General features: G+C 62.6%; 3 protein-coding genes across 14 annotated transcripts in view; 1 reads left to right on the top strand and 2 right to left on the bottom strand.

Annotated features, from left to right (window-relative positions):
* The window catches only part of TMEM208 (transmembrane protein 208), a 9,282-nt gene extending 8,282 nt beyond the window's left edge, over positions 1-1,000 (bottom strand). For 2 of the 4 annotated variants that reach the window (XM_065567559.1, XM_005310097.4), the window contains exon 1: positions 854-1,000. Coding sequence is in view for 1 of the 4 variants with exons in the window: in XM_005310097.4 (XP_005310154.1) it covers positions 854-859 (6 nt within the window). In the remaining 3 variants the exon portion in view is untranslated. The remainder of the gene's footprint in view (positions 1-853) is intronic. The other 2 variants (XM_065567560.1, XM_042860263.2) reach the window with 2 other exon arrangements.
* LOC101934297 (Leucine-rich repeat-containing protein 29) lies at positions 954-12,889 on the top strand. Of its 6 annotated transcripts, none has more exons than XM_065567553.1 (7): positions 954-1,061; positions 2,103-2,242; positions 6,398-6,499; positions 7,388-8,770; positions 9,064-9,276; positions 9,841-10,058; positions 11,802-12,889. In XM_065567553.1, exons 2-7 carry the CDS (start codon positions 2,216-2,218, stop codon positions 12,010-12,012), a joined length of 2,154 nt encoding a protein of 717 aa, XP_065423625.1. In that variant the 5' UTR covers positions 954-1,061; positions 2,103-2,215; the 3' UTR covers positions 12,013-12,889. The 6 variants fall into 6 exon arrangements, with proteins under 6 accessions (XP_065423625.1, XP_065423624.1, XP_065423626.1 ...); XM_065567552.1 differs by having other exon boundaries at positions 1,056-1,113; XM_065567554.1 differs by having other exon boundaries at positions 1,057-1,094.
* ELMO3 (engulfment and cell motility 3) overlaps positions 12,369-20,070 on the bottom strand; it is a 20,023-nt gene continuing 12,321 nt past the window's right edge. For all 4 annotated transcript variants that reach the window (XM_065567549.1, XM_065567550.1, XM_005310100.5 and 1 more), the window contains 8 exons: positions 19,244-19,352; positions 18,846-18,982; positions 17,877-18,040; positions 17,450-17,562; positions 16,356-16,460; positions 15,573-15,655; positions 15,090-15,170; positions 12,369-14,007 (listed from right to left, as the gene is read on the bottom strand). In XM_065567549.1, the coding sequence (XP_065423621.1) occupies positions 13,795-14,007; positions 15,090-15,170; positions 15,573-15,655; positions 16,356-16,460; positions 17,450-17,562; positions 17,877-18,040; positions 18,846-18,982; positions 19,244-19,352 (1,005 nt within the window). In that variant the 3' untranslated portion in view covers positions 12,369-13,794. The remainder of the gene's footprint in view (positions 14,008-15,089; positions 15,171-15,572; positions 15,656-16,355; positions 16,461-17,449; positions 17,563-17,876; positions 18,041-18,845; positions 18,983-19,243; positions 19,353-20,070) is intronic.

Below are 20,070 nucleotides of genomic sequence, written 5' to 3'. Positions count from 1 at the left end.
GAGATAGGGTCTCGCGCAGGGAAACACCCTCCTGTTTTGCTCTCAGAAGTGTAGAGGCTGAGGGCCTAGGCCAGGCCCGGGAGGGGGAGGCTAGGGGCGGACTGGGGGCACAGACCAGGCCAGAGGAGGGCAAGGGGGCGGGTGGGAGGCACAGGCCAAGCCCAGGACGGGCGGGCGGACTCAGACCAGGCCATGGCCGGACGGGGGGGCTCAGGCCAGGTCAGGACGAGGTGGACAGAGGAGCTCAGGCCAGGCATATGTGGGGGGAGGGGGCCGGAGGGGGGGGGCACTGGCTGAGCCCGGGGGGAGGGGGCCGGACGGGGGGGCTCAGGCCAGGCCATGGGAGGAGGCTGGGCGGGGGGCACTGGCCGAGCCCGGGGGGAGGGGGCCGGACGGGTGGGGGGCACTGGCCGAGCCCGGGGGGAGGGGGCCGGACGGGGGGGGGGCACTGGCCGAGCCCGGGGGGAGGGGGCCGGACGGGGGGGCTCAGGCCAGGCCATGGGGGGAGGCTGGGCGGGGGGGGGGGCACTGGCCGAGCCCGAGGGAGGGGACCGGACGGGGGGGCTCAGGCCAGGCCATGGGGGGAGGCCGGACGGGGGGGGGGGGCACTGGCCGAGCCCGGGGGGGGGGGCGGACGGGGGGGGCACTGGCCGAGCCCGGGGGCGGGGGGCGGACGGGGGGGGCACTGGCCGAGCCCGGGGGGGGGGGGGGCGGACGGGGGGGCTCAGGCCAGGCCATGGGGGGAGGCTGGGCGGGGGGGGGCACTGGCCGAGCCCGGGGGGGGGGCGGACGGGGGGGCTCAGGCCGCCCCCGGCGCTTTGCGGGAGTCCCCAGGCGCCCCGCAGCCCCTCACCGCCATTGCGGCTCCAGCTCCCCGGCAGCAGCGACACCAACTCAGCACTAGCGCAGCTTCCGGCGCCGGGTCCGCGTCACCGGAAACGGAAGGGACGAGAGCGCTCTGGGAAAGGGGCGGGGTGCTGACCCCGCACCGGACTACAATTCCCAGCAGCCTTTGCGGCATTGCCATGGTGAACCCGGAAGTGCGGGCGCAGAGACCGGCAGTGAGTGGGACTGACGGACACAGGGATGGGGTGGTAGGGCCAGGGGAGAGGCGTGAGTGACGGACAGGCAGACGGGGTGCGGGCGGTAGGACAGGCAGACAGATGGGGTGGGGGCAGTAGGACAGGCAGACAGACAGAGGTGGGGGCGGTAGGACAGGCAGACAGGGGTGGGGGCAGTAGGACAGGCAGACAGACAGAGGTGGGGGCGGTAGGACAGGCAGACAGGGGTGGGGGCAGTAGGACAGGCAGACAGACAGAGGTGGGGGCGGCAGGACAGACAGACAGGGGTGGGGGCGGTAGGACAGGCAGACAGGGGTGGGGGCACTAGGACAGACAGGGAGACAGGGGTGGGGGCAGTAGGACAGGCAGACAGACAGAGGTGGGGGCGGCAGGACAGACAGACAGAGGTGGGGGCGGCAGGACAGGCAGACAGGGGTGCGGGCGGTAGGACAGACAGACAGGGGTGCGGGCGGTAGGACAGGCAGACAGGGGTGGGGGCGGTAGGACAGACAGACAGGGGTGGGGGCACTAGGACAGACAGACAGGGGTGGGGGCGGTAGGACAGGCAGACAGGGGTGGGGGCACTAGGACAGACAGACAGGGGTGCGGGCGGTAGGACAGGCAGACAGGGGTGGGGGCGGTAGGACAGACAGACAGGGGTGGGGGCACTAGGACAGACAGACAGGGGTGGGGGCGGTAGGACAGACAGACAGATGGGGTGCGGGCGGTAGGACAGGCAGACAGGGGTGGGGGCACTAGGACAGACAGACAGGGGTGGGGGCACTAGGACAGACAGACAGGGGTGGGGGCGGTAGGACAGGCAGACAGATGGGGTGGGGGCGGTAGGACAGGCAGACAGATGGGGTGGGGGCGGTAGGACAGGCAGACAGGGGTGCGGGCGGTAGGACAGACAGGCAGACAGGGGTGCGGGCGGTAGGACAGACAGGCAGACAGGGGTGGGGGCGGTAGGACAGACAGACGGATAGACAGGATGGGGGCATTGGAGGGCCAGGTGTTGATCACTCTCTGTCTGGACTCCAGAGACTGAGGCACTCGCCTGGACGAACCGAGGGGAGCAGCTGGGCCTGAGCAGGAGCAATCCGTGCTGGGGGTCCCAAGAAGGGGCAGATGCAGCTGCTGTCTCCTGGACCGGCATGGAGACGCGAAGGCTCCCAGTGGAGGTAACACCTTCTGATAGCTCAGGCTGGACGGCAGCGGGCTGGATGGGGGACCCCTGTGGCACTTCCAAGACCTGTCAGTGTCTGGAGGGTCACAAGAGTTCATATGACTAGAACTGGGATTCAGATGAGGACAACACTCCTGTGTTTCCTTGGGCTCTAGGTTGGTAGCAGGGCCCAGCCTGCGTCATCTAAAGGGGCTACTAGAATGTTATTGCTGGTGTCTGTGTGACCAGTGTCGGCCCTGCTCTCCAGGGACAGGGACTCACTCCACCAGAGATGCTGCTCCCTCATGGCTTCAGAGAGGGCAGTGGTTCTTTAGGGCTCATCACACCTTTACCACATGTTATAGGATGGATGTGTATGCCTCTGTGGCCACAGCCTGCAATAAAAACACTCCAGGTGCAGTGCTTGAAGGGATGCTGATGTTCACAGCCAACTGCTGTAATCCCCAGTAAGTTGTTCACTTGGAGAAGACAATGTTATAACCTGGCACAGGGCCCTTCTCTATGATCACTAGGTCTCTTGCGAGCAGGGTCCCACATGCTTCCCAGCCGGCTGGCTCTGCTTCTAGCTCAGACAGCTTACCCTCCTGGGCTCAGACCTCCTGGCTGAGGCCCTTGTTGGGATGTGGGATGCTGCCCCCCCCTCATCCCTGAGACCTCCTGAGCCCCCCAGGATTCCCATTACCAAAACTCCGAATGAGCCAGCACCTCTCTCCTTGGCTTTTTCTCTTGTAAAGAGCCTCGTTTATATTAAGAAACATAAAACTCTATACGCACGCAGCCCCCGAGCCCCACCTTAGCTGTGGGTACTCTGGCTTCTAGTTTAACCCCTTCGGGGACAATGTGACGGGAAAGCAGGGAACACAGGCTGAGCCAAGGAATCTTTAGCCACGGTACCGCTGCTGGTAAAGCACTCGAGAGGTGCAGATCTTTGAACTAAGGAGAAGTCCTGAGACACTCTCCTCTGTGGTCCAAACTTACCGTTGGTCTGACCCAGCATGGCCATTCTTATGTTTGTTGGTTCTGGACATGAGGGGGGACTGTAGGAGTTCTACCAATGAAGGGAGCTGTGAAACGGAGCTGGCACTCTGCTCCTGACAGCACCCCTCTCCCCACTGGGGTGCTCAGCTTTGTGCCAGCACTTTCACCTGCCCTGGCATCGGGTGATTGATCCTGGTGCTTAGCCCTGAGAATGCCAGGTCTGTCTGTCTGGTTCCTTAGCCACCCAACAGTCAATGGAAGCACTTTTGTGTGTAACACTAGGTATATTTCAATCATCCAAGGGAGAGCAAATGTTCCTTGTCACAGTAAAGAGCCAATCCTGCAAGGTGCTGCATGCCTTCTATTGGGTGTTGAGCACCCTCAGTTTCCTTTTGATTTCACTGGGATAACTTTGACTTCAGTGGGAGCTGAGAGTGCTCCGCCGGCTGCAGGACGTGGCTCTATGTTAGAAACCTTTGCATCAATAGGTTGGTGTAAGTTTGAAAAGCACATAAAGTATTCAGCCGTCTTCTGTACAGTGCGTCTAGTGCTGCTGTGGAAACACCCTTTGCTGATAAGAGGAGCTAACGTACAGCTCTGCTATGATCCAGAGTCCAAAGTACCTAACAGTAACAAGCAATAGACTTGTTAGGCAGAACAGCTTCACTAGAATTCTCCAGACTGCTTATCTGCCTTTATTACCTGCCCTCCGTCAGCTTCCCTCAATGCCTTTGATCCCCTGTGGGACTTGGTGATGATACTGTCACTCGTAGACCAGGCCCTGGGCGGCAGGCCCCTGTGGACTGACCATGCTCACCCTGCCGGTGTGATGGGGTTCGGCACTTGTGGGTCTTCCCTTGGGGAGCTAGTGACCAGACAGCCTTCTCTCAGACCAAAGCAGTGTTCGTGTGACCTCCAGATCCAAGCAGAGCATAAGAGAAAAAGGGATTTTACAACAACAAAAGTCTACAGGTCTAGAGTCCTTACCTGTGGGGGGACAGACTGTTCCCCATAACATTTCCCCCCAGCACGCCCCCTGTCCTTAGAGCCAGCCAAAGGCCTTGCTTGGCAGTTTCCTGGGTTTGGCAGTTTGGTGAGCTCTGCCGGCGGTCAGGCTGGAACAGCCACGTGAGGGGCTCTTGCCTCCCCCTCTTCCTAGGGCATTTCTGACAATGCTGCTATTGAACTAGCTCAGCGGCCTGGCCTGCTGCAGTGCTCAGGAAGCTTCACAGGTGTGGCAAAGTGGGACTGGTCTGTAATATCTGTATGAAGGATATGCATGGCAGTAACTTACTGAGCGAGGGATTGCCACCCCATGGTGCAAAAGGGTTAACTCTACACCTAGGGCAGAGCAGGAGCGTGAGGTGTGTGTGTCACAGAACTGTCTGGGGTGGGATGAATGGGGCGTTAAAGGACTGGCTGAAGCTGACCCATATCAGTGGAGGATCCAGAACGACAATGGGAGGCCCAAGGTGGCATCTCTGGCAGGTGGAACATGTGACCTCACCTCAGCATGGGTTGGCAGGAGGGGGATCAGAGCTGGCTTTTGGAGAGACTCAGCGGCTCTCACCTTGGACTGACAAAGGTGACAGAGGGAGAGGGCCAGAAAAGGATTCCAGGCAGCATGGCTGGGTGAACACTGGCTTGGCCAGGATGGACCATGTCTTAACCTTTGCTTGACTGTACTAACCTAAGGACTTCCCGATGCTGTCTTCTGGGTGACTAACAAACCCGCCTCTGCCTGGTGTCACTGCAAACAGTGGCTGAGGTGTGCTGGTCCCAGAAGAGTGTAGCGGTCTCTGACCAGGAGTCTGTCTCAGTTGGACTCGCTGGGCGGAGTTCATGGTGTGACACAGGAGTGCTGGAACCCAAAGCTTCAGTCTTGGAAGCGTTGAGGCGGCCGGGCCTACCCTAGAGGAACAGTGAGACCCCTTGCGGGTCTGGCACAGTGAAGGGGTCCTTCAAGGAGCTGTTTAAAAGCTGGAGTGGATCCATGAAAACAGGCAGCTCCAAATCCATCCCAGGCCACGTAGGTTTGTTCGTCCTGTAAGCAGGCCACGCTGTTTTTACTTAGGCTTTTCTGACCACTCTTGGGCCTCTCTGTCCTTTAGTGTGGAGTCACGAGGGTCTGATCAAGGAATGAAAACAACACGCATGTTTCAGACTCAGTAACTACAACTTCTCTGCTGGAGCCAAACAAAATCCTAATCCCAGCTGACCTTGCTCCCACTACAAATGTGCGGAGTATTCCTCCAGTCCTGTCAGTTAGTGCCCACCCTTGAGACAGCACCTGGCCAAAGTGGACATGAAATATTACAGGCTGCAAAGGAGGTTGGGAACTGTGCCTGCAAGCATACTAGGATAAAGCATTCCTCACTTCCTGTCCTAAATGCTTGGGGAGCGTCTCTGTGCATGCCCAGCTGCTGTGTCCCACCACAGAAGTGGTCACACTTCAGGGTGGGGTGAGGTAATCCGCATTTCTCCTCAGGGCCATGTGCATGGCAAACTTGATCTGAATTCTTCCGCCCTCCCATGCAGCAGCCTGGGAATTGGGCCGAAGCTTCAGAGAAATTAAAACAGGAAGGTGGTCTATTGATTCATTAAACAGGACAATGACTCATGGAACCAGTGCAGCGTCTCTGGGTTGTTGAATTGGATCATTTGATTTTGCGCTGTCTCTAAGTTGACAGCATACTCAGAGTTTTGTGTTGACCGTATAGCATGACATTGTGGAAGTTGTCTGGGGGAAGCTGGCACCAGAGTCGGGAACAGCTGGGGCTTTTGCCTCCTGGGAAGGAGGGAGAGGCACTTTGGGATTGTGCGATACAAACGTGAGCTGGAAGTTTCCGCTGAAATTGTCTGGAGTGAGACAGTTCACCCTGCTGACGTTAGATTAGCATTTCAGAGCTCACACCATCCGCACAAAGAAGGTAGTTCGCACCTCTGAGCTATTGCTTCAGGCTGCCTGCAGACACAGGCAGACATCACGGCGTCAGTTACGCTGTGTTCTTATTTTAAAGAAGACTGTACAGCAGCGTCTCAGAAACGGGAGCAAGTCAGGCACTGCTGTTCTTCTCCAATCACGGCTTCCCCAGCAAATGCCCTAATTCCTCTGTGCTGCGCAAGTCCTGCTCTGGGGCCCTTCCCCATGCGTCTCCCATTCTCTTCCCAGGTCATCACCTACATCCTCAGCTTCTTGCCCATTGCCGACAGGAAGGAGGCCTCTCTGGTGAATCACACCTGGTACTTTGCGGCCCAGGACTCCCTGCGGCAGGTAAAGCCCACCCCTCCCAGCAGCCCCCATCCACGTGGCCGGCGTGCCCACTGGCCCAGTCCTGCTGAGTCCCCTGTGTTAATCGGCCCCCACCTTTGGATCCCACATGTGCCCAGGCAGCCGGCTCTGGGCCGAGTCCAGTCCCTGCTTCAAGCGGCAGGACTTGTAGGGCATCATCCTCGGGGAAGACCTGTCATGGGGCCCCCTTCCTGGGACGAAGGACTCCCACCGCCAACTGCCCCAGGCCCCAAAGCTAGTGCTGATTGTTCCCAAGCCTCTGCAGCCACTCGGCACATTCCCCCACCTGTAGGCTCTCTGGGTGGCAGTTCAATCCCTGGGCACCAGGTGGCTGTTAAAACAAGGGCAGTGGCTTTGCAAGGAACTTCTTAACACCCCCTCTTTACTCCTAGACAGCACAGGAGAGTTACAGAGCCAGGCCAAGCACATACCTGAATGCTGTCCCCCCACCCCCTCAGCTCACTGCAGCACTCAGTCCCCCCCAGGCTCACTCTGCAGTTCCCCTCTTCCCCCCCCCCCCCACCAGCTCTCGGGCAGTGCACAGGCTTGCACTCCTATGGTCGCTCCCTGGGATCTGCATTCACCGCCTCATTCTGCACATGCTCAGTCTGCTCCCAACGAAGGGGCGGAGGGGAAGACAGCTGTTCCCTGGCTGTGTCTCCGGAGCCTAGGGCACCTCCATTGTTGCCCCCAGACCCAGGGTTTGGAGCCTCAAGGCCTGTGCTAGCCTGTGCCTCCAATGCTTCCCCCAAGCATCTCCCTGGCGTCCTGCCTCCCCTCCCGGGGGCATTGCTAGAGGTCTGGATGGGGGAGCGCCTTTGCTCTGCATTCCCCCGTTTGTGGCAACCGCCTCTCCCCTGTCGGTTCCAGGAGAACATCCTGTACAACATCCCAGCCACCTCCGCCTCCCTGGCTGCCATTGAGAGCCTGGCCAGACGGCGCGTGAGCTGCGTCAGCCTGACCAGCCTCGACAGCTCCACTGTCTCCCGGGACGTGATCCAGGCTGTCTCCTGTCACCTGGGGCCACATCTGCAGAGCTTGTGTCTGCGTGGGAGCAGCCTGCCCGAGACGGCCTTCGTGCACCTCCTCCTTGCCTGCCCCTGCCTCTCCGCGCTGGATCTGACTGGCTGCAACAGCCTCTTCATGTCCGGGACGCTGCTCTCCAAGCCCGAGACCATCAGCCAAGCCCGAGGAGCGCTGACCAACCTCCAGGACCTGAACCTGGCCGGCCTGCGCTACCTCTCGGATCTCAGTTTCAACCGGCTGACAGGCTGTGCGCCACACCTGGCCCGACTCTCGCTGGCTCGCTGCCACCTCACCTTTGAGTTTGACCCCTACCGCGGGTCCAGCAACTACAACTCCTCTGCCCTGCTGTCCTTCCGCAACCTCCTGCGCTTCCTGAAGGAGCGGGCCAGCAGCCTCAGGGCCTTGGACTTGAGCGGCACCAGCATCACCTCGCCGGCGATGAGGTCCCTGGTGCAAGTGGAGGGGCTGCGCCTGCGGGAACTCGTGCTGCAGAACTGCAGGGACCTCTCCAACGAGGCCATCGGCCTCCTCTGTACGCACCAGCCCCACCTGACCGTGCTGGACCTCACCGGGTGCTCGGAGCTGTCCGACCGGGCCGCCCTCACTGTGTCTGCGGGGCTGCGAGCCCTGCGGAGCCTGGGCCTGGGGAAGCTCCAGCGCCTGACGGACGGGGGTTTCCTGGGCATTGCTGAGCTCCGGAGCCTGCAGAGGCTGGACCTGTCTGAGTGTAGCCTCGTGAGCGGCAGTGAGCTGGTGAAAGTGTGCTCCACCCCGGAGCTGCGGCCTAGCCTGGCCTCCCTCAGCTTCGCCTTCTGCTCTCTGCTCAGAGTAAGTGCCCCAATTCCTGCTATTGGCAGAAGGGGCAGGGCCCTGCCTTTCGGTCCCATACCCCTTCACCTGCAGCTGGGCCGCCAGGCTCTGCCCCACCGGGGCTCTCTCCTGCACAGAGCCTTGTTTGGCATTGCTCAGTGCAGCTCTTTGGCCTCTCACTCATTCCCTTCTCCTCCCCAGGACAGCTCTGTCCTCTCGCTGGCCAGGTCCCTCAGCCCCAGTCTGCGGGTATTAGACCTCTCCTCCTGCGTCTCCATCACCAACGTGAGCATCCAAGCGATTTCCTCCCACCTCCCCCGGCTGACGGTCCTCCGACTGGCCTGGTGCAAGGAGCTGACGGACTGGGGCCTCCTGGACGTAGAGGAGCCCAGAGAGGAGCGTCACCATCGCAGAGAGGTGAGAGCCCGCTCCGGAGCCTGGCTGGTGCCCGTGGAGCGAAAGCCGAGGCAGCCGGGGCTCTCTGAGTGCTGCCAAGGGCCAGCCTGTGCCCAGGCAGGAGGATGCATGGAGGTGGTGGCAGCGCAGTCCCAGCTCGGCACCTTGGTTTCCTGCAGGGGGCCAGCATGGAACGGGAACGTCTGTGGGGCTGTTCCTTCTCTCTGGGACCCCAGGCCCAGTCCCTGCCACAGCTCAGAGGATGGGAGGCCAAGAGCCCCCCGGACTCAGCAACATGTCCCTTTTCTTGGCAGAAGGACGCAGGGCCACAGTTCAGCAGGAATTTCGGTAACATGGGATTCTTCCTGCCACCCCTGCAGAACCTGGAGCAGGATCCCAAGGTCCTCAGCGACTCCGCCTGGAACGAGTCCCAGAAGCGGCACCGGGCCTCCCTGCAGGCGCTAAAACAGCTGCAAGAGCTCGACCTCATGGCCTGCAGCAAGCTGACTGACAGCAGCATCACCAAGGTATGGAGAGCCTGGCCGTGGATTGGGGTCAGCCCAGCCCAGCGGCTGTCCAGTGAAATCCTCCTGGGCTGCGTGTTCCTGTGCACGTACCAGGGGAAACGGCGCCGGGTGCTAACGGCTCCCTCAGCACTGCCCACCAGGTGCCCACGTGACACAGGGCGCTGAGGCGGAGGAATCAGGCTCTGATCTGCTTCTCCAGCTGGGGAGCTGCCGTGCGGCTGGGTGGGCAGTGTGCAGACGCCAGGCTGGCTGGGTTAGAAGCTGCCCTGCCAGCAGAAAGCAACCCCCTCCGGCGCAGTGCCAGCAGCGGTACTGACCCAGGGCGAGATCGGGGGTAAGACCTCATTCCTCAGAACTCCCGGTGCCACGGCTCTGGGCGGGAGCCGGGCTGAGGACGCCTTTTCTCTCCTTCCTAATACTTTATGCTCTGAAGTTTTCTGGGCAAGCCTTGCCCAGGCCGGGAGCGAAGATGTGCCCACCTGAGTGCCAGCACAACGGCTGTAATACTCTGGAAAGGTTCAGGCCAGCTCTGCCCGATGGGCTCTCATCCGTCTGTCCATCTAGGTTATCCGCTTCCCTGCCCTGAGGCGGCTGTCCCTCGGCTTGCTACCGGAGATCACCGACGCCAGCCTGGTAGCGGTGGCCAGGGGTTGTCAGAGCCTGGAGCAGCTGTCCATGAGTCACTGCGGAAAGCTGACTGATAAAGGCTTCCTGGAGGCCGCTAGCTCTCTACGGAGACTCCAGCACTTAGTCATCTCTGGCTGCAGCCAGCTCACACGCCAGTAAGTATCGCAAGGCCTTCCTCTACTGCTGGCCTTCAACGGGGGAGTCGCCCGGCCTGTCGCAGGCCGGGAGGAAGGGGGAAGAGAGCCCTGACTTGTCTCCTTTGCAGGACACTGATGGCCCTCAGCAGGGAGTGCAGACAGCTGAAGAGCCTGGATGTCTCCATGTGCCATGGGATCAGCATGGCCGACATTGAGCTTTTCCAGGCCCAGCTGCCCCTGCAGACGTGTGTCCAGTCGCGCTTTGTGGGTGGAGCAGACCTTTCCTTCACCCTGTGAGCGGGGCCAAGCGGGAGGCTCAGATCCCTCCAGTCTGGGGCAGCTCGGAGAATGGCTGATGCTACAGCTCAGGCCCTTCCCCCATGGGTGCGCTGCTGCTCCCCGCGTCCCGCTCCCAGCTGGGACACGCGCTCCACGGCGTCTTGGCCTGGGCTGGGGGGCGAGTGGTGACACCCCTTGGCCAGAGAGTTCTAGTGTCTAACACTACGTGCAGCTGGGCTGCTGCTAAGGTCCGGCCGGGTGTGCAAAGACCCAGGCTAGGCCCTGAACTCCCGCCCTGGCACACCCCCAAGGTGCCTTTGGGAGATGCTGGTATGCAGAGCTGTTTGGAGCCTGGCACCTCCAGAGTGAGTTCCAGGGGTCCCCGGCTGCTCACGCAGGGCTGAGACAGTGGGAAAAGCCAAAAGCCAGGGCACCTGCCCTGGGCTGCGTTCACCCAGGGGGAGAGGGTGATAAAGCCCCTTGAAGGGGTTGGGTGCTTCCTTCCTCAGCAGTATTGGGCAGTGAGAGCTGCTGTTCCATGCAGTCGGCAGCGCTCGAGGCCGAGGCCAGCGACGACTCCAAGCCCCCTGCCCCGTCTCCCCAGCACAGATTGCAGCTCAGGACTAAGCCTAGTGCTGCAAAGCGGGGGGGAACTTCGCTACCTAAGCCCACCCCCTGCTCTCTGGGAGGCAGAGTGGCATGGGAGATGGCTCACTGCCCGCTCTCCCCCTCCAGAGGTGGGGGGGAAATGACTCATTGCCTGCTCTCCCCCCTCCAGCGGTGTGGGAGGGATGGCTCACTGCCCGCTCTCCCCCCTCCAGCGGTGTGGGGGGGATGGCTCACTGCCCGCTCTCCCCCTCCAGTGGTGTGGGGGGGGATGGCTCACTGCCCGCTCTCCCCCTCCAGTGGTGTGGGAGGGATGGCTCACTGCCCGCTCTCCCCCCTCCAGCGGTGTGGGGGGGATGGCTCACTGCCCGCTCTCCCCCTCCAGCGGTGGGGGGATGGGGATGGCTCACTGCCCGCTCTCCCCCTCCAGCGGTGGGGGGATGGGGATGGCTCACTGCCCGCTCTCCCCCTCCAGCGGTGGGGGGATGGGGATGGCTCACTGCCCGCTCTCCCCCTCCAGCGGTGGGGGGATGGGGATGGCTCACTGCCCGCTCTCCCCCTCCAGCGGTGGGGGGATGGGGATGGCTCACTGCCCGCTCTCCCCCTCCAGCGGTGGGGGGATGGGGATGGCTCACTGCCCGCTCTCCCCCTCCAGCGGTGGGGGGATGGGGATGGCTCACTGCCCGCTCTCCCCCTCCAGCGGTGGGGGGATGGGGATGGCTCACTGCCCGCTCTCCCCCTCCAGCGGTGGGGGGATGGGGATGGCTCACTGCCCGCTCTCCCCCTCCAGCGGTGTGGGGGGGATGGCTCAGTGCCCGCTCTCCCCCTCCAGCGGTGGGGGATGGGGATGGCTCAGCACCCGCTCTCCTGTGCCAGGACAAAGCTCTGTGCTGCCAGTCTATTCCTGCCCCCACCGCACCAGCAGGCAAGGCCGCATCAGCTGCTTCCAGAGCACACTGGTCTCCGTTTCACGCGTTCCTCACCACCCACCACGACCCTCTGGGAACCCGCCCCGCTTGACTCCTCCAAAGTGACGCGTGGTGCCTTTACCCGGCGAGGCGGCCAGTGCTCTAATAAAAGCCTCTAATTTAAACAGCCCCACTGACCTGTGCTATTGTGAAAAGCAGGAGGGCCTGGGGCCCCAGCCCCCGCTCTGCCAGGGAGGGCTAGCTCAGTGATTTGAGCTTTGGCCTCCTAAACTCATAGTTGTGAGTTCAATCCTTGAGGGGGCCATTTGGGGATTGGTCCTGCTTTGAGCAGGGGGTGGGACTAGATGACCTCCTGAGGGCCCTTCCAACCCTGAGATTCTATGAAACAGCACAGTCCACGGGGGCTGCAGTCACTGCCTTGCAGCTTCTGCAGATAAGCAGGGTCCAGCCCAGGGTGGCCGGAGGAATCGAGCTGGAAACCCCAAACTCCCCTCTTAAGAAAACAGACCGCGGGTTTCTCCGTACAAGTGTTTATTGTCCAAACGCTGGGGGGTGGAAAGGCTCTGTTCTCAGCGCTCTCCAGCCCCAGGGCAGGGGACAGTGCAGATCCAGTGTGAGACAATCAGGCAGGTTAGTCCCTTAGTATTATTAGAGTCCCATATAGAGGTGGGGGGAAGGGCCTGGTGCCACGGGGTACCTCTCTCAGTAGAAGCACCAGGCTGGAGTGGTACAGAGCAGGGTGAGGGGCCAGGGGAACGGGCTGGCCGGTTAGTAAGTGCAGCATTCTGGCGAAGGGGGGCAGGGTAGACGGTAGGAGGGGCGAGGCAGTCAGTGCTGGGCTGTGACCAGGGATGGCTCGGCTCGAGCCACAGGCCTGGTGGGGAGTTGGCAGCCTGGCCGGGATTCCCGGGGTGCAGACTTCAGCCCCGAGTGACAGTGGAGCCTGCAGCAGGCGCCCGCCCATGCCCAGCCTCAGCTCCCCCCAGCCAGGCACCAGCAGGCCCCACTCAGGGAGGCTGGCAGAGGGGACTGGAAGTGACTCCCTTTCTCCTTGTGCTCAGAGTCGCTCAGCCATTTGGCCCCAGCAGCTTTAACACCTTAGCTGCTGGAAGGCAGATTCTCCCCAGAACGCCCTCTTGTCCATAAAGAATAACGGGGGGCTGCTGGCACCACGTCAAAGCTCAGGGCGACAGCTGGGCCCTGCCCTGCAGTGTGACAGTTTAACTTCCTCCTGCGGGGCTGAGCCCACCCTTGCCAGGCATTCGGCTAACGAGCCAGCAGCAGAGAGATCCTCAGCGGGTACCGGGCCAGGGAGAGGTACCAGCCCCCCCCCCAGGCTGTCACTTATCACCGTGTGTCCCGTGCCCAGAGAGCGGCAGGGCGAGCGTGGGGCAGCACAGAATCGTACCATCTCGGGTGCCACCCTGGGGTGTGCCCAGGTGCCCCGTATCGTACCAGCACAGCAGGTGAGGACTCCTGGGGGAGGATGGTGCCAGCTCCGAGGGGCCCGGCGGGTTGCCAAAGGCTCTGTCAACCCCCCAGGAGCAGCCTGCCGTGGGGAGCGGGGTGCCCCACGCCACCCCCCATGGCACAGTAACAGCAGCAGCACCAGTGCAGTGTGGGGCAATGAGGCACTTGGGTGAGCCCTGCTCGGTCAGGGCAGCAAGTGGCAGGGGTGGGAGGCTGCCCTAGGGGGAAGGGGGGAGTGGAGCCAGGGCTCGGCGGCTCCCCCGGGGCAGAACCAGGACGAGGGGGACAGGAGATCATGGCCCTCACCCACCAGCCCTTCCCCCACTCGCTCTCTGCCCAGCAGGAGGGGCCACAGCGGAGAGCCAGGTTTTCCCTTCCTCCACCTTCCAGCACAGCCTCTGGGCCAGACTTGGCTGGGAGCTGGGGCTGGCTCGGGGGAGCGAGAGCGCCATGGCCGGGGGGGAAGGCCCTCACTGTTCACTGGGGCTGAAGTCATAGCAGAAGTTTAAGTTGCTGGGGGGCTTGGGGAGGGGGGGAGGGGCGTCGGGGATGGAAATGTTCTCCAGGTCCAGGAGGCGCAGCTTGAGCTCCATGGAGAGCAGGATGTCGAGCTCGCTCTGGGTTCGCTCGCTCGTCATCTCCCGGCCCAGCAGCACGTTCAGGCCGTCCGTCCACAGGCAGAACTGAGGGGCAACCGAAAGCTGGCCTCAGCCTTGGGGTAGTCGCTCCCGCCGGCTGGGCCACGCTGCCTCCCGCCCACCCCACTCCACCCAACACCACAGGGGTGCCCCTCACCCACGCTCCTCCGACAGGTCTGGGGGAAGCAGCTGGCTTTGTGCAGCACAGCTCAGTCCCCGGCCCCCAGTGTCTGGGTGGAGTCTGACCCCCCGGCCCTTGGCTAGGAGCAAAGTCACACTGCTTCAACCTCAGCCAGCTGTGTGTAGTGTCTTCTCCAGGCAGGGACAGTGCTAACGCCTTGTTCCCTCCCACGCCTGTCCCCCAATGCGCCCCCCTCGCTGCATTCCTGTCTCTCCACCCAGTCCACCGCGCACCCTCCCCCCGTTCAGAGGCATCTGGCATCTCATACGCCACCTCCTAGCTCCACGTCCATCCACCACACTCCCCTGGCATCCATCACCACCCCTCTTCCTCCATCCCTTCCCGATCCAGGGCCAGGCCCTGTGCCATCCCAATCTGATCTAAGCCATGCGCATCCCCCCAATCGATCCTACAACACCCCTCGCCCTGGGATGTCTGTTCAAGCCCATCCCCAAGGGCCCTCACCTCTGTCCCGGGCTGAGGGAAATGGTAACTTCCCATTCATCCAGGCTGGTCTGAGCGCCTCTGAGGACGCCTGGGCAGTGAACTGCAGAACCTGCCTTCCCCAAGACACAGCCACACCGACGTACAAAGGCACGACTGCCCGCAGCCCCGGCCAACAACTGGCAGTGGGTGGGCCTGACCAGAGCGGCGTGGGCACTGCTGGGTCACCCGGAGAGTTACAGCTTGGAACACCGTGTCCGGGGAACAAGCTCTGGGCCACGTGCCCACCTTGCTTTCTGCTGTCCGTCTGCATGGACCCCACCAGCTCTGCCACGCACATTCCACTCCCAGAGCCTGAAGGGTTTGCCAAGGGGGAGCCGCCTCCCTCTTTCACCAATGGGGAAACAGACAAAGGGGCAGAGACTCTGCCAAGGTCACCCACCAAGCCAACGGCAGAGTCCAAGCTAGAACCCGGCCCAATGGGCCCCCAGCAGAGGCTCACCTCGTAGCGAGTGGGGGCGATGAAGTTCAGATAGTACTCCTCCACGTCGTAGCTAATGGAGAAGGCCAGGTCCAGGACATCCTGTGGGGAAACGGCAGGCACATCTCAATCTCTCGGCAGCCGGTCCTGGGTGCGGCCGCAGCGAGGACAGGAAGGGCTGTGCAGAGCACGGGACCCAGGCAAGGCAGCGGACAGGGCTGTACCCTGCGGTGACAGGTCACCAGGCTGGGCTGCCACACCGGGACGGCGCCATGCAGCAAGCTGGGGTGCTATTTGGCTGCCCAGTAACGCCCGTGTAGACAAGCCCCTGGAGAGTTGCCAGGCCTACACGTGGTGTCAGCAACCTCCAATCTCCAGGCAGGGAAAACCCGGGGCAAGGAGCTGGTGAGCTCGCAGGGCTGCGGGGGAGCACCCGGCTCAGCGTTCGCTCTCAGCTCCTCCTTGCTGGGGGGGTGAGTGGCCAGGCAGGGAGCAGCTGCTGACCTTGTTGTGCTTCCCGGAGCCCTTCTCCTTCATGTGCGGGCACTCCCTGCCAACCAGCAGCTCCTTGATGTCGGCCACGGGAACTGGGGGGACAGAGGCATGGCAGAGGCGCTCAGCAGAGCCCAGCATGTTCCCCCCACCCCCACCCCAGGGGGGTCAGGAGTCCCTGATAGCCCAAGCCCCTGCACACTCGCGCCCTGAGGGAGCCCAGCCCAGCTCTCTTGGCAAGACAAGCACAGGAGGAAAGGCAGCCTCCTTGGGTGCTGGGCAGGGCGGGTACATGCCAGCAGTATGGGGTTATTCAGCAGCCCAGGCCCCACCAGGCAGGCTCAGAGCCAAGGCCCATCTACTCAGAGTCCCATCTCCCTCGGTAGCCAACGCCAGCTGCTTCAGAGGGCAGTGCCCGAACCCCAGGAGCAGATGGGGACGCTCTGCCCCCGCTCTCTAACAGAGACCAGCTGAAGCCCAAAAGCAGGACAGTTAATATCCCGTCTAGGCTGAGGGTTGGCATGAACAATGCCAGTTCTGGCCGCTCCATAGTCGCTCTCTCTGGGAATCTTGCTAAATTCTTGGCCTCAGCAGCTTCCTGTGGCCATAAGTTCCCCAGGCTAACCGCCCCCTGTGGGAAGAGCATCGGTTTGGACTTTCCCAAGTCACCAAGCGTCCCTTGCTCCGTGTTAGAGAGAGAACAGAAGCCCTCGATCGCCGCTCCCCCATTTGTTACTTGGCACCCCGCGATCACATCCCCTCTGAGGGACGATCCCCCTCTTGGCTGTCACGTACTCTTCTCCGGCAGGCTCTCGATGGGGGGGCTCTGCACCCCCTGCTCCACATCTCCGTAGTGCAGCACCTTGTGGTTGGGGGACAGGCGGCAGTACCACAGCTTATCTGGGATGGGAAGGGAGTGGCAGTCAGGGCCCTCAGCTCACCCACAGACGGATGTCTCCTCCCCCCCCAAGGGATGTCTTTGTCCGAACCATGTGCTCCTCCACACTTATTGGCTTTCCCCCAGCCCTTAGTTTAAAAACTGCTCTACGACCTTTTTAGTTTTACATGCTGGCAATCTGGTTCTGTTCTGGCTTAGGTGGAGCCCATCCTTCTGTATATGCTCCTCCTTTCTCAAAAGGTTCCCTGGTTGCTAATAAATCTAAATCCCTCCTCCCTACCCCGTCGTCTCATCCACACATTGAGACCCTGCGGTTCTGCCTGCCTTACCGTCCCTGCGCGTGGAACTGGAAGCATTTCAGACAATGTTGCTATGGAGACCCTGGACTGTAGTCTCTCACCTAGCAACCCAAATTTGATCTCCAGGACCTCTCTCCTACCTTTCCCTGGGTCATCAGTACTGACACGTACCATGACCACCGGCTCCTCCCCAGCACTGCACGCAAGTCTGTCTAGATCCAGGAGTCTCAAACTTTTTTTGCTGGGACCCCCCTTTGGAACTATTTCAGGCTGTGATGACCTCCCCGCACCATGCCGCCCTTACTGCTGCGCTGCTGCAGGGTATCCTCAGGGCAAGAGGACACCATGACGTCATCTGGAGGGAGGGCCCCAATTCTGCGATCGTTTCCCACACTCCTGCTTGAAGTTCTCCTACCCTGAGACTTTCATCCTCCTCAACAGCCCAGGGGCTGCCAGCCCGGGGGTGGGACCGTCCCGGGGGTCTCCCTTAGCTCCTCCACTTCAGCCACGCTGGTCTCCAGAGTTTAGCGAACGTACTTCAGTGCCCACTGTCTGCCCCCCGCAGGCACCGCGGACCCCTCCCCCACCACCTGAGGGACACTGACCACTCCCCCCACAGTGCCAAGCGCCCCCTCCGGCCCCCGGGTGTCAGGGCCCAGCGCGCCAGGACGTGGCGCTGCCCCTGACCTCACCCTGTCTGCGGCGGCTGCTGATCTTGCGGAAGAGGGTCCCCTCGCAGAGACGCAGGAGCCGCTGCTGGCGGATCAGCTCCAGGAGCTCGGGCTTCAGCCTCTCTCGCAGTTCCCTGGGGAGCGGGCGAGATGGGACGTGGGCAGGTCCACCCCGAGCGCAGCGCTGAGCCCTGGCGGGCTGGCAGGGCTCCCCGCACCGCCCCTCCCCTGCAGCGCTCAGCGCAGGGACCCCGCCCCCACAGTGCTCAGCGCAGGGACCGCAGACCCTCCCCAGCACTTGGAGCAGACCCCCAAACCTCCCCCCAATGCTCAGAGCAGGGACCCCAGACCTCCAAGGCCCCAACTGGCAGAACGGGGGGCTCCCCCTGCAGCTCCTGATACAGAGCCAGGGTCCCTTTCCCTGTGCCCCGGCCCCTCTCCCACTCACAGCACAGGCACGGCCAGCGTCTCCTCCTGGTGCATCCTCTCCGTCTGCCGCAGTCTCAGGATCTCGCTGTAGTTAAGCGCGTTCACTCGGGTCTTGAACAGCTCCAAGGAGGTGGGTTTGAGGGACAGGGTCCGGGTGATCTGCTCCCGGACCACCTGCAGCACCTGCAGGCACAAGGCATTGCCACGGGACCCGGCTCCACAGCCCCCCATGCCCCTTGCAGGGCACACGGCACCGTCCCGCCGGCACGGGACCCCGCTCCACAGCCCCCCACACCCCCCGCGGAGCACACGGCACCACCCCGCCAGCACGGAACCCCGCTCCACAGCCCCCCCACGGGGCACACGGCACCACCCCGCCGGCATGGGACCCCGCTCCACAGCCCCCCACACCTCCAGCGGAGCACACAGCACCACCCCGCCAGCAAGGGACCCCGCTCCACTGCCCCCCCACGGGGCACATGGCACCATCCCGCCAGCACGGAACCCCGCTCCACAGCCCTCACACACACCCCCTGCAGGGCACACGGCACCACCCCGCCGGCATGGAACCCCACTCCACAGCCCCCCCCACACCCCCTGCGGGGCACACAGCACCACCCCGCCGGCATGGGACCCCGCTCCACAGCCCCCCGTGGGGCACATGGCACCATCACGCCGGCACGCCCACAGTCCCCCACGCCCCCTGCGGGGCACACAGCACCATCATGCCAACATGGGACCCTGCTCCCACAGCCCCCCACGGGGCACACGGCACTGCCCCACCGGCATGGACCCCGCTCCACAGCCCCCCACGGGGCACACGGCACTGCCCCACCGGCATGGACCCCGCTCCACAGCCCCCCATGCCCCCTGCGGGGCACATGGCACCAGCACATGGCACCACCCCGCTCCACAGTGCAGATCTGTCCAGATCCCATCTGCCCAGTGAGACCCTGGACACCCCGCTCCATGGCAGCGTGGGGCTCACCTTGTCGAAGTCCTCCTGCGTGGCACGCATCTCCTTCCAGGTCTTGTTCTGCAGCTGGATGCAGATACAGAAGAGCTCCTGGAAGAAGTGGTCCTGCCCGAAGAACATGAGGTAGAAGGCCTGGGCCGTCTCCGAGCCTGAGGACACAATGGGACTAGGTTTCCCTGCTCTTTTGGAAAACCTCAACAACCAGGAGGTCCCAGAAATGGGGACCATGATGCCTGCAGGGTATGGCTGCACCCATCGGCCTCCCCCCCCGCCCAGCCAGGACACCCACAAGGTTTCAGCTGTGCCCACCCCCTAACCCAGCCAGGATCTGTGCTGCCCCCCGGTTTCAGCCGGGAGTCGTGGGGCTCTGGACGGGCTACGTGAGCAGATGCAAGGGGCCGGGCACTCACATGGCTCCCCGACGTGCAGGATCTCGCAGAGGGCCAGGGTGAGCTGGATGCTGCTCCGGGCAAACGGGCACTCGTGTTTATCGTCACGGCTGCTGTTCTCAAGGACAAACTGAGAGACACGGGCCCCGTCACGGCTCCCCGAGCGCACACGCCCCGGGCAGGCAGAGCCGCCAAAGAGCTCTCCCAAGCAGGGCTAGCGAGGGCAGTGACGGGCAGGGTCTGCGTACCCCCTCCAAGCCCAAAGGCTCCCACCAGCTGCACCGCGGTCAGGAAGCTCGGGGTTCGGGTGCCCCCCGGGGCGGGCGGGTTAGAATTCAGTGGCAGTGAGAAATCAATGAGGAAGCGTCATGCCCCGAAGCAGCCGGGCTCGCTTGGGAACCGAAAGGAGACGCTGCTGGAGACGTGTGGAGAAGGGACGGGCAGACCAGTCCCCGTCGGTATTTTTCAGGGACACAATGTTTTTACTGGCATCGTGGCCAGCTCCAGAAGCAGGGCACTACGGTACCATCCATACTACGTCCCAGCCCCCAGCGACGGCAGCGCCCGGGGGGACGGCGTGCTGCTAACAGGACCCGAGCTACATTTATTTGTAGGTTTTTCATAGATGCACAGAAAGGACCCTTGTTCTCAGCTAGTCTGACCCCCGTACAGCACAAACCAGAGAACCCAGCGCTTTGCGTCAGGGAATTTGCCCGCGTTTCCCGCCCTGTGTCCTGATGAGTCCAGGATCCTGAGTGCTCCTACTCCACGCGTGTGAAGATGATATTTACACTGTTCTATTTCGGCCAAACCGGAGACGGTTTTTAGCAGCGCTGAAAACACCTCTG

This window comes from Chrysemys picta, chromosome 14 (genome assembly GCF_011386835.1).
Source record: "Chrysemys picta bellii isolate R12L10 chromosome 14, ASM1138683v2, whole genome shotgun sequence".
In the NCBI taxonomy this organism is placed as follows: domain Eukaryota; kingdom Metazoa; phylum Chordata; order Testudines; family Emydidae; genus Chrysemys; species Chrysemys picta.
Note: the sequence above shows the minus strand (reverse complement) of the source record. Positions and strands in the feature narration are given on the sequence as shown.